This window comes from Bubalus kerabau, chromosome 7 (genome assembly GCF_029407905.1).
Source record: "Bubalus kerabau isolate K-KA32 ecotype Philippines breed swamp buffalo chromosome 7, PCC_UOA_SB_1v2, whole genome shotgun sequence".
In the NCBI taxonomy this organism is placed as follows: domain Eukaryota; kingdom Metazoa; phylum Chordata; class Mammalia; order Artiodactyla; family Bovidae; genus Bubalus; species Bubalus kerabau.
The window spans coordinates 40192635-40209710 of NC_073630.1; the positions used below are offsets into that span (position 1 = coordinate 40192635).

The 17076-nt window shown below is 41.3% G+C and overlaps 2 protein-coding genes across 2 annotated transcripts in view; one reads left to right on the forward strand and one right to left on the reverse strand.

Moving 5' to 3' along the window:
* Nucleotides 1–27: 27 nt before the first annotated feature.
* Nucleotides 28–5143, reverse strand: C7H4orf3 (chromosome 7 C4orf3 homolog). The gene is made up of 2 exons (XM_055588067.1): nt 4801–5143; nt 28–1406 (listed from the first exon to the last, which is right to left on the reverse strand). Coding segments are annotated over exons 1-2 (207 nt in total). The 5' UTR covers nt 5007–5143; the 3' UTR covers nt 28–1405.
* Nucleotides 5144–5151: 8 nt separating this feature from the next.
* Nucleotides 5152–17076, forward strand: part of LOC129657671 (uncharacterized) — a 74041-nt gene continuing 62116 nt past the window's right edge. The window contains exon 1 of the mRNA XM_055588065.1: nt 5152–5340. Coding sequence (XP_055444040.1) covers nt 5259–5340 — 82 coding nt within the window. The 5' untranslated portion in view covers nt 5152–5258. The remainder of the gene's footprint in view (nt 5341–17076) is intronic.

Below are 17076 nucleotides of genomic sequence, written 5' to 3' on the forward strand. Positions count from 1 at the left end.
GTTAAAACGAAAGCAAATCACACCTAATTTACTGTGTAATAAACATTTACTGGACAAAATTATTAGCAAGCAGCAGAGAAACTATTCATACAGTCTGTTTGGTAACCTCAATGAAATCCCAGTTCTGTGTTTGTCTAGATGCTTCAAGCCTAAAACGTTCTCTTCAGGCAGATTTATTAGGTTCTCTGATGGCATAACTGTTAACCTCATAGTCGGCATTAGGCTAAAGTCCTCCAAAATCAATCCCAGATGTCACACTAACCTAAACGCCATTCTAAAAAAGTAGAGGATGGAGAGTTTACCAGACCTACACCCTGTTTCTAAGGGAACTGAAAAATATTTATGCAATTCCAATATATAAAGTATCACCAATTTCAAAGAGAGGCCATTTCTAATATCTGTTATACATATAATAGGAATAGCTTCTGAAGGGCTTATAGTAGCTGCTTTGGGAGTGTGACCTTTTTGATTAAATACTAGCTGATCAATCTTAGAAATAAAATTATTAACATATTTAGATAAATAATGTAAGCTCCATGAAGGCAAGGATTTTTGTTTTGTTCACTGCTGTACCTGCCCCACAGTTAAGTGCTCAAATATTTGCTCAATGAGTAAATACGGTGACTTTGCTGAAGTATTAAAAGTTACAGACATTATAATAAACATGTTTTGATCACAAGCATTCTTAATGCAAACCTAATAGAAATTAGGTTTGAAACAAATAGTTGTGTTTCACTGAGTTCAAGAGCTTAAAACTGAGGGGAAGCATCCAGGTAAAGATGACATGACTTCTAGCCTTCCACCAACCACTGGATACTATATACTTTCTCTAAAACTGTACCAACCTAGCAACCATAGCAGAGGGCCACTTAAAAATTAAACTGGCCTTTGCAGCAAATACATTGTGGGCCTGGACTTTCTTGTATAGCTTTTACTCATTTTTTTCCCAAGTTCTTCCCTTACTTTTGAATAATCTGTTTTTAAATATTTCACATTATTTTACTGTATTATTTGCATCATACTAAACTCTGGCCAACTCTTAAAATGTTAAAGAGAAAAACATTAATTATTTATTAATGACTATAATAAATCCCATGTAAAATACTTTTTATATTCAGCCCCTGTAAAGCCATCAGACAATTTGAAAAAAATTTTTTAAACATGAATCAAAGTCAAGTTTTACAAACTTAAGCTAGGACTGGGTGAGATCATTACCCGTTTAATACCCTTTCTCCCACCCCACCCCACTGACAGATAACAATAGAACGTGTAAAATGAAATGAGGGTCCCTTAGAGTTTGAAATCCTTCTAGTGCACAGCCCCGTCTTCTTTGTTGAAGAAGTCTGTAGTCATCTTCAGGAATCCAGTCCAGTAGCCAGAATTCTTTAGGTATCAGGCAAACCATTCTGGAAAAACAAATATATGTCAACAATGTTTCCTTTTTCTTCCCCCTTTAAATACCTTATGTAAACTTCTGAAAATCTTTTTTTTTTTTTTTTGCATATAAAATAATGCTTTATTTTTATTGGACTACAGTTAACAAATTATACTAGTTCCATGTTACAACATAGTAATATCACATTAATATACACTACAAATTCAACACCACAGTAAGTCTAGCAACCATCTGTCATCATACAAAGTATCTGAAATATCGACAGTATTCCTAATATTGTACATTAAAACCTATAACTTATTTATTTTAAACTGGAATTTTGTACCTGAATCTTTTTGTCTTTGTCTTTTTCCCTGAACCCTGTCACAGTGATCACCATTGTCTCTTGTGGCCACCACCAGTTTGTTCTCCGCATCTATGAGTCTGTTCCTGTTCAGTTTGTTCATTTGTTTTTTTTTTTTTAAGATGTCACATATAAGTGCTGTTGTTGTTTAGTCGTGAATTTGTGTCCCACTCTTTTGTGGCTCCATGGACTACATAGCCTGTCAGGCTCCTCTGTCCATGGGATTTCCCAGGCAAGAATACTGGAGTGGTTGCCATTTCCTTCTCCAGGGAACTTCTGAAAATCTTGATCATTTTAGTTGTTTGCCTATTCCTAAATGATTTACATATTGTTAAGATCAAAAAATACCCTCAAACACTACCACACAATTGCACTCATCTCACACACTAGCAAAGTAATGCTCAAAATTCTCCAAGCCAGGCTTTAACAGTACATGAATCATGAACTTCCAGATGTTCAAGCTGGTTTCAGAAAAGGCAGAGAAACCAGAGATCAAATTGCCAACATTCACTGGATCATCGAAAAAGCAAGAGAGTTCCAGAAACATCTATTTCTGTTTTATTGACTATGCCAAAGCCTTTGACTGTGTGGATCCCAATATACTGTGGAAAATTCTGAAAGAGATGGGGATACCAGACCACCTGACCTGCCTCTTGAGAAATCTGTATGCAGGTCAGGAAGCAACAGTTAGAACTGGACATGGAACAACAGACTGGTTCCAAATAGGAAAAGGAGTACGTCAAGGCTGTATATTGTCACCCTGCTTATTTAACTTATATGCAGAGTACATCATGAGAAACGCTAGGCTGGAAGAAGCACAAGCTGGAATCAAGATTGCCGGGAGAAATATCAATAACCTCAGATATGCAGATGACACCACCCTTATAGCAGAAAGTGAAGAACTGAAGAGCCAGTTGATGAAAGTGAAAGAGGAGAGTGAAAAAGCTGGCTTAAAGCTCAACATTCAGAAAACAAAGATCATGGCATCTGGTCCCATCACTTCATGGCAAACAGATGGGGAAACAATGGAAACTGACAGACACTTATTTGGGGGGCTCCAAAATCAGTGCAGATAGTGATTGAAGCCATGAAATTAAAAGATGCTTGCTCCTTCGAAGAAAAGTTATGACCAACCTAGACAGCATATTAAAAGACATTGCTTTGCCAACAAAGGTCCATCTAGTCAAGGCTATGGTTTTTCTAGTGGTCATGTATGGATGTGAGAGTTGGACTATAAAGAAAGCTGAGCGCAGAAGAATTAATGCTTTTGAACTGTGGTGCTGGAGAAGACTCTTGAGAGTCCCTTGGACTGCAAGGAGATCCAACCTGTCCATCCCAAAGGAAATCAGTCCTGAATATTCATTGGAAGGACTGATGCTGAAGCTGAAACGCCAATACTTTGGCCACCTGATGCAAAGAACTGACTTACTGGAAAAGACTGATGCTGGAAAAGATTGAAGGTGGGAGGAGAAGGGGATGACAGAGGATGAGATGGTTGGATGGCATCACGGACTCAATGGATATGAGTTTGAGTAAACTCTGGTATTTGGTGATGGACAGGAAGGCCTGGCATGCTGCAGTCCATGGGGTTGCAAAGAGTCAGACACGACTGAGCGAGTGAACTGAACTGATTCCTTGTTAAGTCTTCCATTTTCTACCCAGAGCTGAAAATTTAGATTAAAAAAAAAAAAAAATCACTATATTTGAAGTAACACCAAAAATCAGGAGGAAAGATTTTCCTTTACAAGTGACTCAATGGAGGGTTTTATAGAAATACTCATCTCCCATTTGTCCCATTGAACCCTCTGCCATACCATTCAAGAAATATAAGAATCACAGACAATGGGGCTTCAGGTACAGTGAGTTTATGCCCAGATCTTGGCCAATATTGGAGACTAGGGGTGAGAAAAGAAGACAATTACCTTTTAGGGAGTGCAAATTCAATAACAAGATTGAGAATAACTTAGAGGGAGTCAACAATTAGCTCTTAAGTCCAAGAGAGCTGTTTAATAACTAAATGAGCTGCACTGCTTTCCTCCAGACCAGGGCTTGTCTTCTGAATTTGTCCCTTATCATCTCAGTCCTGTGTCCCTCTTGTCTAAGTTCCCTTCCTTTACCCTCTGCCAAAACTGTCTTTTCAGAGTGAGTGGCAATGAAAATGGAGAGCATGGATTTTCCAAGAGGTATCTAAGGAATTTTGTGACTTACCAATTGTTGTTTTGGACTGCGTGGATGTGTATTAAAAAAAAAAAAAAAGTAAGTCAAAAACAGTCCCAAGCTTCTGGGAGGAGGATTGGATCAAGTTAACATTTTTTGAAATGGGAACACTTAATGGATAAGAAGTTAGGAACTGAGTTTTGGACCTATTTTAGATACCCTGCTCATGGTCTAACTGTTGTGTTGTAACAACAGCTTTGGGCTTCCCAGGTGGCTCAGGGTAAAGAAGTCGCCTGCCAAGCACGAGATGCGGGTTTCATCCCTAGGTGGGGAAGATCCTCTGGAGAAGGAAATGGCAACCCACTCCAGTATTCTTGTCTGGAGAATCCCCTTGTCAGGGGAGCCTGACAGGCTACAGTCCATGGGGCAGCAAGAGTCGGACACGACTTACCGACTAAATAAAAACAATAAGCTTTAGCTGAGTGCTTACTGCTGCAAAGCAATATGCAAACATATCGCTTTGAGGTAAGTTAGCGATTTATCTAAAACACCAAACCCCTATGACCAGGTTACTATTGGTCCCTATAAATGAAACTAGCTACAAAGCTCCAAAAAGTCAAATAACTTATCCAGTTTCTTCATGGTAGTGCAGGAACTCAAACCCAGCCGGTTTCATTTCAAAACATAACAAAAAAATTGTGAAGTCAAGTTGCCTCCATACCTCTGAACACCCTCAACTGAGGTGCCAAGGAAGCCATTTTCAGTCTAGTTTACTTCATTCCAACTCCTCCATTTACCGGACTTTCGGAACACAGTTTCCTTTCCTCTTCCCACCCACCTTCCCAAATTGGGGAGAAGGTTCCTAAGCCCCTCACCGCTTGAGTGTTACATTCAGAGTACTCACCATGGCAAAAAATACACGAAGAAAAACCATATCACGTCGAAGAGGATGAAGAGCCAGAGATCCAACCAATAGGAGTGTTTGGGAGACACGGCGGCCCCGGACTGAGACCGCGCTTCGTGGTTTTGCTGCTGCCTCTCGGCTTCACCGAAGCCTCGCCGCTCCCGGGGGCCGTCCCGACCACCTTCTGAGGCCGCGTCCACCTCCATTTCGCACCAGTAGCCGCGCCAGAATCCGAGCACCTGAAATGCCTCAGATCCCGCACTTCCGCGTTCAGCTTGCGAAAAAGTGGACAGAGGCCAACCCCATGCACATGCGCATTTCCGCGCCTGGGAAAGGGCGCTCGGCCCGTCCCTCCCAGTGCGCAGGCGCCGTCCGCTGCATTCGTGACTGCGGGCAGGCAGCGCAGCTTCCGTCCGGCAGCGGAAGCAGAGAAGGCCACCCGCCCTGCAGCGACCCGGATGGAAGCTGGTTTTTCAGGTTTCGCTAGGAGAAATAACTCGGTGGCTGGACCAGAAGTTACTCAGGTCCCGTTCCTGACAGGTGATGGATTCCACCTTGGAACAGCCTATGGTCACCTCTCCTTATCCCTGTATTGCTTTTGCGTCCTTATGCCAAGGTTTTAAAAAGGGCCTCCTCTAATGGGGTTTGTACTGTTCTAGCGTGTTCCAGGGCTTCTCTTGTGGCTCAGACGGTAAAGCGTCTGCCTACACTGCGGGAGACCCGGGTTCGAGCCCTGGATCGGGAAGATCCTCTGGAGAAGGAAATGGCAACCCACTCCAGTACTCTTGCATAGAAAATTCCATGGATGGAGGAGCCCGGTAGGCGTCAGTCCATGGGGTCACAAAGAGTCGGACACGACTGAGAGACTTCACTTCACTTAACTTCCTAGCATGTTGCACTTATTTAATTCTTGAAACGGCTATAATGAGGTTGACATCTTAAGTGTGAGCTTGAGTTTCTAATGGGGCCAGTGAGCAAAACTTGAGAATTTTGTATGTATTTCAAAGGAGTGAATTTAAAAATAATACGAGGGTCTGGGAGTGTAATTTCCTCCATGATATTAGAATGTTACCAGAAAGAAAACGGTTTAGCATTGTAGACAAGGAAAAATTCTCTTCTACGCTCTTTGGTTCTCCTGTTGAACTTAAGAATTAAACTGACATAAGACAGGTTGACAAGAGAAAAGCACAGAAGTTTTTGTTTTCTCTTTCTTTTTATAACGCGAACATGGGAATTTTCAGAGGAGAATCACAACCTGAGGAAGTGACCAGGGCAGAAAGCTTAGAAAGGAAAAAAACAACGAGATTTCTACTAGGAGAAATGTGGAGAAATGACTAGGAAGATAAGGGTTAGTTTAACAAGGTTTGTTTGTATGGGGATTTCTTGGTCCAATTTTCCATCTCTAGTGATAAAAAAAAATGTTCTTCCTCCTAGTATAGGGAGGGCATCTTTTAAATGGGAATTTTATCTCTTTCTGGAAGAACAAGGAAGGTCAGAATGCCCTTCTTGCATCAGGTTTTTCTCCATTGCCTTTAACTCAAAATATTCAGTATGCCAGAGTGACATACTCTGAACTCCTTCGTTCCCCTGTCTGAAATGTCCCTAGAAGAAAAATCTGAGTCAGTAACTGTGGAGAGAAGAATTGGGTTAGCAACTGCGTGGCAAGAGATCTGCAAAGTGTGAGAAGAACATAGAATGAGAATGAATAAACAGAAAATAACGAACCTAAGCCCATTTCCCCATATTCCATGAAATCAGTCTCCCTTCCCTAGGAGTAGTTCAGTCCAATAGAATGGGTGAGCCTCATTGTTATCTGATGGAGCATGTTTATCTTGTCTTCAAAAAGTGTAGGAAGTGTTAGTTGCTCAGTCGTGTTCCACTCTTCGCAGTTCCCTGCCAGTCTCCTCTGTCCATAGGGATTCTCCAGGCAAGAATACTGGAGTGAGCTGCCGTTCCCTTCTCCATAGGCAAAAGGTATAGATTAGACACTGTTGGCCCAAGTGATTTACATATAGAAACAGCATTCTTCACCAGTGATGGCACAAGCTCCTCCTACTTGGACTGTCAGTATATCCAGGGCAAGGCAATTTTCGAGTCCAACAGAAACTGTTAACTTTTGATTGAAAGGCTTCCAACATTTGCATAGTAATATTGAAATCCTGTTACTATGGAAAGATTGAGAACTGCCTTTTCCAACTCATAAGTTCCAAAGGCTAGGAAAAGGGATCTTAGTACTGAAAAGAACTTAGAATTGTGATAAACAAGCCAGTTTTCTATGAGATCTGGTCTGAGGTGTTTATGTGACACTGCTTTTATGAAAGTAGTGCTTTCATAAAAGGTAGTAATGCTTTTATCAAAGTAGGGCTTCCCTTGTGGCTCAGCTGGTAAAGAATCCGACTGCAGTGTGGGAGACCTGGGTTCGATCCCTGGGTTGGGAAGATCCCCTGGAGAAGAGAAAGGCTACCCACTCCAGTATTCTAGCCTAGAGAATGCTATGGACTGTATAGTCCGTGGAGTCAAAAAGAGTCAGACACAACTAAGGGACTTTCACTTTCACTTTTACAAACAAAGAAACCAGTTTATAATTGGGCTGGAATTTTAAGGTGACAGAGGGTTTCAGAAATTCAAGTCCACATTGTTCTGCCCATCCAGATAGGAACTCTTTATACACCTTATCTCAAAAGACCAGCATTGTTCCTGGATAAGGTCAGAATGGAGCTTGTGACATATTAGTTGGGGTTTAGTGTGTCTTGTCACCTGTCATGTTGACATCTGTACATCTCCATCTTGTATATCCCTGTCAGTCTGTAGGAGCAGGACAGGTTTTGAAATATGTGATATAGGAGGCCTACAATTAGGCCATAGTGGCTGTAAAGCTTGGTTTTATTACTTGGCCAACTTAGTCTGGATTTTTGGTCTGCCGATATGCAATCTTTAATGGCTAATGATGTAAGCAACTGAGATACCCTAGGTTACATAAGGGTGACTTAGGAGTTAGCCATAACATCTGGTGATTTGGCCAGTGCCCCTGCATGAGTCGGTGCTGAGGCCATTTATGACCTTCAGGAGAGGCTGGAGGATGCATCTTGGAATCGAACCACAAGGTTTGGTTGCAGTATCGCTTAGACCTGGAAAGGTGAAGCTCTATGCCTGATTTCAGTGCAAAAGAAAAATTCCCTTCTAATGTCTTTACCTGAGCAAAGGACAGTCCTTGATCTTCTAGAGAGGTTTTCTGTGTCCAGTTATCTCATCGAAAGGAAAAGAGTGACATTGTTTACTTGGTTGTGGATGCTTACCTGTTATGCATCCTTTTTCCTGAGTTGTCGCCAGCTGCTTGGATTGGCAAGAAAAATTAGTTCAGGTTCTTTTGCATAATCTAGATGGAGACATAACCAGTGAACAGATTGATGACTTAATGTCACCAGGCTTTGGAATACCGATATAAAGAGTTACCTGGTTTGTGCTTGACTTGTTGAGAGGGAAGACAAACTTTGAAGGAGAGCCCATAGTGGAAGGGAAAAATAGATTGAAATTAACGATCTCCTGTCAGCTTTATAATCAGTGGCTAAAGAAAGGGAAGTCTTTGTTAAAAGGAAGATTTCCCCACCCCCCACCCCGGGAGTAGGAAGACCAAATAGGGGGAGAAAGTAAGTAGAAGAAAGTTTCTTTATCTGTGATCTTGAGAAAAGCTGTCAACTTCATGATTTTGTCTGCTTCTGGGACCTGGGAATTGGCCCTGAAAATGCTTAGTTTAAGGTCACCTTAGAGATGGTCTTCCAGTTGTCCTGGGAGTGCTGCCAATTTGGGTCAGACCCGGCAGGGCTCGTGTGAATCCAGGAGGATGGCAGTGCAAATGGTTAGCAGTTTGTAAGGACTGACCCAGCACGATAACAATGCTTACTTTCTTCTAAAAAGCTTAATGTACATGCAGTCTTCTGGCCAAAGGGGATAGCAAGGCTTGCCAGTCAGTGGATGCCACACCCTTTTTTAACCTGTTGATGATCTCCAAGTATGCTGGTTAGTTCCTACAGAGCAAGTCATGGTATCAAATTTCTTACCTAAGTTCCTAGAGTGTTCACTCAATCAGAAATGGAAGATTTAGAGATGCCATTAGGCAGAGGGCAACCAAATGCTATTTCAAAAGGATTAATTCACAGCCTCTATTTGGAGTATGCTGGATTTTTATAAGGGCCAGATGTAGTGCCTCTGGCTATTAAGTCCAGTTTCTTGATATACTTTCCCTAAAGCCCTTCTGATGTCTACATTTTTGTGTTATGTTTGCCCCAAGGATTGGGGATGGTGCAGGGGTTAGAATTTTAATGAGTATCCCAAAGTTTTTACAAGCTTTGATTTGTAATTTGTTTGTGATGTGTTTCAACTATAAAATGAGTTCCTTAGTCTGACTCAGTCCATAAAGGAAGACCGAAACAAGAAATAATCTAGGTACTAATTTCTTCACCACTGTGTGGGTGTTGGCTTGTCCAGTTGGGTAGCATTTAGTTCATCTATTACCATGTACATGCTAAACCACTGGGAATAGCCTAAAGCTGGAAGAAAAACGATGGAGTCCATTTGATGTCCTGCAAGGGGCAGTGTGGTACAGGAGAGTATTTCTTTACTTGCAATTTGGTGTCAAGGTTGCATGTCACTGACTAGACCCTGCTCACTCCAGGGCTGCTGCTGTTGCTGAGAAGTCCTGGGACTTCTAACATAAGCCAGCAGAAGGTACAAATTCTGCCAGTCTCCCAGGTTTCTGCCTGTAGTATCCAATCAAATGAGGATGGTAAGAGTGTCTCCTTGTCGTTTTCCCTTTCTGAATTTCGATTAGCAAGAGAAAACATTTCTGTGAACCATTTTGGGGATTATAGTGACTCGGGAGTCTTCTATTAGTACTCTTGTTTTCTATTTCTAATGTCTGTAGAAAAAGAAAAGCTTAAAACACAATCTCTCTACACCCCAGCACCTTCAGAGGGTATATTTTTCCCTTTCTGAGGGACAGTACACCATCAAATGCCAGGATCAACTGATTCTCAGTGGGACCCCAGATCCAACAATTAAACTTACAGTAGTGTGAGGGTCCAGCCCCGGTGGATCCAGGGAAATTCGAAGGAGAGACGGCTTCGGCGATCAGGATACGATAGCTTTAATTAAATATTAATTAGAGATATAAAGAGTAATAGAATAAGGATAGCTCAGTAGGAAAATTCAGCAGAGAAAAGAGGCTGAATAACTTGGTTTACGTGGAAAGCTAGTAAAATTCCAAGGCAAGGAATTTACGTCACCTATGTAGGCCGTAGGCGTCCTCCCATTCTCCCGAAGGAGAGGAGAAACTAAGGCCTCCCCGGTCAGATCTTAGTAGCCCAGGCGTAGTTAGTAGGCTTCACGAGCCTCCCCGTTCCAGATAATTCAGCCAGAAGGTGAGAGAACAACATGTGGAGACCAGTCTTCCGAGGAACTGATCCCATTTTTTTATTTTTCCAGGGTCTGTTTTTATACACTGAGATGTTATACAAAAGTCACGCAGGGTCAGCAGTCCTGACTTTTATTAAAGTCAGGTGCTTCATACAAATGTATACAGAAGTCTTAGGGGTGTTACATCATCTTCTGGCCAGAGGGGCCTGCTGACAATTTATGACCCTCTCATTGTGACAGCGGTCAGTCAACCAGAACACTTATTTCTCCAGGGGTGATTATTCTTAAAACAGATGCCACCTTCCGAAGGTACCAGATAAAGTTATAGGGTGAGGGTGTAATGGGTTTTAATTAAGGAAAGAATTTACTTAACCTAAGGTCTAACGTGATTAATATCAAAGGTTAATACTTATTTCTTCTATATATTCATTAATGTGTATAAGGGCAGGGGATGTGGAGACTTAGCAGCGAACATTGGCTCAACAAATGAAAAACCCTTCACCAATACAATTTCTAATCAGCCCACTATACTATACTAATAGTTTTCCAACTTCTCTAAAGAACCTGTTTTTAGAAGGTTTAAAGCATCTCGTGCCTCTCACTGTTGGGAGGCTGTGAGCAATCACATGTGGCCGGACAAGCCTGTCAGGCAGGCTAGAGAACCTTCAGAGGCGTTTGTAGGTTGAAACACTCCGGTCACGCCCAGGAATTATTATTAACTGGAGCTCTAAGTTAACTCCTTCTCCGAAAGAGGTGGTGGGGGACAGCCCCCCATAAAGTCAGAGGTGTAGGTGAGAGCACAAAGCAGTAAAGTAGGCAGACTCTGGTTTTGGGGGTAGATGCTCTAGAATTTCCAGGGGGACTCCTGAGACTCGATCCCGCCTTTGCGTATGTCGAGCCTCCTTCCTCATGACCTTTGCCACGGGCGAAGGTCCTCACGCTGCCTCCCGGAACGGTAGAGAATCAAACATTGGAATTCTTAATTGACACTGCGGAACTTTACTATCCATTCAGAGGGTTTATCTCTGCCTGTCCCCCCTGATTCTATCCAAGCTGTCGAATTCTCTGGGCTCAGGCAATGAGATGTTTTCATGGCCACCTCAGTATCCTTAGGACTTGCATTTCTTGTATTTCTTTTCCATCATTACTACTTTACATACCTATCATAGTTTTCTTTGAGAGTCTCCTTTATCTTCATCGTGGCCTTTTAGCTGCTCCCACTATTAATCTGGCTCCACCCCACTCAGCAAGCCTGGTACCCAGCAAACACCCTTTGCTTCAGCCAGATTGCTTTCATCTTATTCCTCATGGAGACCTTTTTCCTCTTGGCCTTTGGGCTTTGATGCATGTTGCTTTCATTAAATGGAGAAGGCAATGGCCCCGCACTCCAGTACTCTTGCCTGGCAAATCCCATGGACGGAGGAGCCTGGTGGGCTGCACTCCATGGGGTCGCGAAGAGTCAGACACGACTGAGCGACTTCCCTTTCACTTTTCACTTTCATGCATTGGAGAAGGAAATGGCTTTCATTAAATTGAAATGTTGCCCCACCTACCGTAATCCTCCCCCTCCTTTTTCAGTTCAAACGTCAACTTTAAAAAGCTTTCTGACTACAATTCGTGTCATCTCTCCATTCTCAGTATTTTTAACACACCAGTGACAAAAAGATAACCTTTAACTCATCTCCAACTGCTTTATATGCCATGCTTTCTTCAGTGAAGTATTTGTCCCATGGTTTTTTGACTTTCTTCTGCATCAGTCACCCTCTACATTCTGTAACAGCCACCTGTTGATGAGGCTGTCTGTTGATCATTTTTCAAAATTTCTCTACCTCAGCTCAAAAACCATGGAATTTTTTTTACACATTGTTTGGTGCACTGGCTAGCTTTGTAGCACAATTTTATGTAAATTATCTCCCCTATCAGAGTATTAAGTGTTCTTTAGGAGGGAGACTGTACTTTTACCATCTTTGCAGCCTCGATAGTCCTTCAGACAATACCTTGAATGTGGAAGAAATTAAATGTCTATTCAGTTATATTTTGTCTTCTGCAACCACTGATAGAATCTTGGTCAAATGATACCACTGAGATCTACCACTACTGGTTTACTGCTCTCAGTGGGGGTACTTGCTTAGGTTTTTCTCAAGTACCAGTAATGGATCCGTACTAACCCATTCCCTCATTTTGAATTTCATGTCTTTTATTTCCATGAGTACTTCTTAAATTGCTACTTTGTGTCAGGTACTGTCTGAGCAGCCAGAGGAGATACAGATGCAATAGTCATCCAGTTCATTAAAAGTACTAATTGAGGACATCGCGCAGATATGGGATATTCAGACATTCTTGTCCCAGAGCCTTGGGGTTCTGCATCATGCTGGGGTGTTAGGACAGCTAAGCAGGACTGCCTGTGAATAAACTGCTTACCCTCTTCCCCCAATCTACTCGCACATTTGCAGACTTCAACCTTCAGCACTTAGTTTTATTTTATTTTTTGTGGTTTTTTTTGGGGGGGGGGGTTTCATAAAAGATTTGATTTCAAAATAAAGATGGCATTTTGCTGCATTTTGACGTTTAAAAGCAACTTCAATATGGCCAAGCTTCATTGGTAGGCATAGATGACAAAGATGTTGAAACCCACAGACTTGAAGTCTCATTATGCTAACCTATAGAGTAATCAACCTGTTTTTGTTTTATTGAAAGATACTGAAGGGATGGTTATGCAGATTGAAAGGTTAGTCAATACATGACATGTCTTCTCTTGTAAAAGTTATATAATAAGCTTCCAAGAGTAAATGTGACAGTATTCACATAGGTGTGAACTAGAATAACAGTGTTAGGCACATAGACGTCAAGATGATAACTGCTATATATAAAAGATTAACCTGAATTATACTTATTTTATAAGTGTGAGAAATGTCAACATGTTAACAGCAGTTAACTCTGGGAGATGGAATGACAGATCATTTTACTCATTGTGGCTTTTCCACAAAGTTGGGAAGAACACATTTTGAAATAAGTTAGGAAACAAACAAGGAATAGTCTAGGTCAGAATGATTACTTAGCTATTTCTACATCTGATCACAGGCACTCGGCACATAAGTGTCAGAAGATTCTAATGATTTATAACAGTGTTTTGCAAACTGTTTCATGGAGCTCCATGTTTACTCAGGGAAGACGGAGGAACCAACATGAAATGGAGGCAATAGATGTAAGGAATGAGGCTTCAGGCCTCTAGTAGGGAAACTCGACTTTTATGTTCATATCTATAAACATGCTCTGTTAGAAAACAGATTTATTTTTTTCCTGTCTGGTGAGAGGTCTGTCAAAAAATCACCTTAGGAGAGCCATGCTGAGTAGAGTAGGTAGCTCCATGCCCCCATCCCTTCACAGAAACAATGAAAAATAAGCAGAAACTATTTGAAGCAAGTTTGTTGAAACTTTGAGAAATCATCAAAGATTTCCAGAAACTAAGCAAATTGAGTCAAAATGTGTGAGAAGGCTTGAACATAATTGAAGAAATAGATCTAACATAACTGTTGAAAATTTCAGTACTCTTCTTTCAGTAATGAGCAAAATATCTGATCTAGACAGAAGATCAGTAAGAAAACAGAGGACTTGGAGATAAAATCAAATACCGTATAATATCACTTATATATAGAATCTGAAAGAAAAAAAAAACAACACAAGGAATATAACAAAGAAACAGGCTCTCAGATGTAGAGAACAAACTAGTGGTCACCAGCAGGGAGAGGAAAGTTGGGAGGGGCAAGTTAGGGGTAGGAGAATAGGAGGTACAAACTGCTATGTATAAAATAAGCTACAAGGATACATTGCAAACACACGGAATATAGACAGTATTTTATAAGTGGAGTATAACCTTTAAAAGGTGTGAGTCACTATGTTGTCCATCTGAAGCTTATATAGTACATCACCTATGCCTCAATTAAAAAAAAAGAAAATAGAGGACTTGAAGGACACTATAAACCAATGAGACATAATAGAGATGTATACAATACTCCACACAAAAGCTGCAGAGTATGCTACATCAGTTGTTAACCCAGGCAGATTAAGATACAGAGTATTGACTTTAGAAACTGGGAAGAATAAAGTTCATAAAGTGTTCAGCATTGCTACCTCATAAAATAATCCTCCATGAATTCTTGCTCAGAATGATTGAAGAAGCTGTTGCTCGTTTTGTAACACTCATTCAGTTGTATTACTCTGCATTTCCTAAACTGGCAGCATCAAGCCCTGATAGAATGTGCTGGTTCTGTGCACACCCCAGAAACTCTAAATGTAACTCCAGGGCCATTTTAGACTGTAATGAGTCCAAGGATCCAAACCCAGGGCTCTTACTTTGCCCGTTATCTTGTAAAGCTTAACTGAATCAACTCATGTCCTCACTTCAGTTGGGTCATTGTTCAAACATCACCTACTCAGGTTACTTTCCTGATCAGCCTATTTAAAATTGTACTCATATCCCTGCACCTTTTTAAAGTCATACTTACTCCTCATCCCTCTTTCTGGCCTTGTTTCCTCCTTAGCATTTATGCTGTCTAATGTACTTTATGTTTTACCTTTTTCTCTAATATGTTATCTGTATCCTCCTCCATGGGAACAGGGATTTTTTGTCTGTTTTGTTCACTGTTTTAACACCTAGATCAACACCTGCATCTAATAAGCATTCAATACATATTTGTTGAATAGTATTTTGAAAGAGAATTTACCAAGAAAACCATATTGAGTAAAATTGAGTCTAGACTCTAGAACGTATTGACTCTCGAACCAGAGTGCTTGGGTTCAAATTCTGGTTCAGCCACGTACTAGTTGTTGACCTTTGGCTAACTTATATAATTTTTCTTTGCCTCATCTACCTAATGTGTAAAATGAAAATAGTTTTACTAGTTCTAATAGTGTAGAGGAGTTGTTGTGAGGATTAATATGAGTCGATAAAAAAAATTTTTTTTCTGTTTTGTATTGGGGGATTTCTGCTTTATTGACTATGCCAAAGCCTTTGACTGTGTGGATCACAATAAACTGTGGAAAATTCTTCAAGAGATGGGAATACCAGACCACCTGACCTGCCTCTTGAGAAATCTGTATGCAGGTCAGGAAGCAACAGTTAGAACTGGACATGGAACAACAGACTGGTTCCAAATAGGAAAAGGAGTACGTCAAGGCTGTATATTGTCACCCTGCTTATTTAACTTCTATGCAGAGTACATCATGAGAAATGCTGGACTGGAAGAAACACAAGCTGGAATCAAGATTGCCGGGAGAAATATCAATAACCTCAGATATGCAGATGACACCACCCTTATGGCAGAAAGTGAAGAGGAGCTAAAAATCCTCTTGATGAAAGTGAAAGAGGAGAGTGAAAAAGTTGGCTTAAAGCTCAACATTCAGAAAACGAAGATCATGGCATCTGGTCCCATCACTTCATGGGAAATAGATGGGGAAACAGTGGAAACAGTGTCAGACTTTATTTTTCTGGGCTCCAAAATCACTACAGATGGTGACTGCAGCCATGAAATTAAAAGACGCTTACTCCTTGGAAGGAAAGTTAAGACCAACCTAGATAGCATATTGAAAAGCAGAGACATTACTTTGCCAACAAAGGTCCGTCTAGTCAAGGCTATGGTTTTTCCTGTGGTCATGTATGGATGTGAGAATTGGACTGTGAAGAAGGCTGAGCGCCGAAGAATTGATGCTTTTGAACTGTGGTGTTGGAGAAGACTCTTGAGAGTCCCTTGGACTGCAAGGAGATCCAACCAGTCCATTCTGAAGGAGATCAGCCCTGGGATTTCTTTGGAAGGAATGATGCTAAAGCTGAAACTCCAGTACTTTGGCCACCTCATGCAAAGAGTTGACTCATTGGAAAAGACTCTGATGCTGGGAGGGATTGGGGGCAAGAGGAGAAGGGGACGACAGAGGATGAGATGGCTGGATGGCATCACTGGCTCGATGGATGTGAATCTGAATGAACTCCGGGAGTTGGTGATGGACAGGGAGGCCTGGCGTGCTGCGATTCATGGGGTCGCAAAGAGTCGGACACGACTGAGCGACTGAACTGAACTGAACTGAACTGATACAGCCGATTAACAAACAACACTGTGATTGTTTCAGGTGAACAGTGAAGGGACTCAGCCATACATACACATGTATGTATGGACATACACACATGGACATGTGTCCATTCTCCCCCAAACTCCTCTCCTGTCCAGGCTGCTGCATAACACTGAGCAGAGTTCCCTGTGCTGTACAGTAGGACCTTATTGGTTATCCATTTTAAGCATGGCAGTGTGTACATGTCAGTCCCAGCCAAACTCCCTAACTATCCCTGCATCCTGCCCCTCCTCCGTATCCCCGGGCAGCCATGAGCTCGCTAAGTCTGTGAATCTTTCTGTTTTGTAAGTAAGTTCATTTGTATCATTTCTCTTTAGATTCCACATATAAAGGATGTCACAGGATATCTCGCCTTCTCTGTCTGACTTTACTCAGCAGGACACAGAATGAGTTGATTTCTGTGAACCGTCTTGAACAATGTCCGGCACGTTGTAGACACTGTTACCTTGTAGTTGTAGTAAGAGTTGCATTGAAGGACATTGGAATGAGTGCTGTGTTTTATTGAGAAAGCGTTCACTTACTTAAATTTACAATTTTCTCTTTGAATTTAGAGCCAATTTGTATTTTGAAAATTTTGTAGACCTTGGGGAAGTAGCCTTTATATGTACAGTTAGAGGTGAAAATAAGGATGAGAAGTGTCAAATGTAAATCAGACCTCGTTAGAGTGCAGGAAAGTGTGTATAATCAGAGAACTTAGCAAAAATAGACCAATGGAAAATATAATTCAAGGCATCATATGTT

Coding starts and splice junctions, on each gene's coding strand:
- C7H4orf3 (XM_055588067.1), bottom strand. CDS start 5,006: ATGGAGGTGGACGCGGCCTCAGAAGGTGGTCGGGACGGCCCCCGGGAG.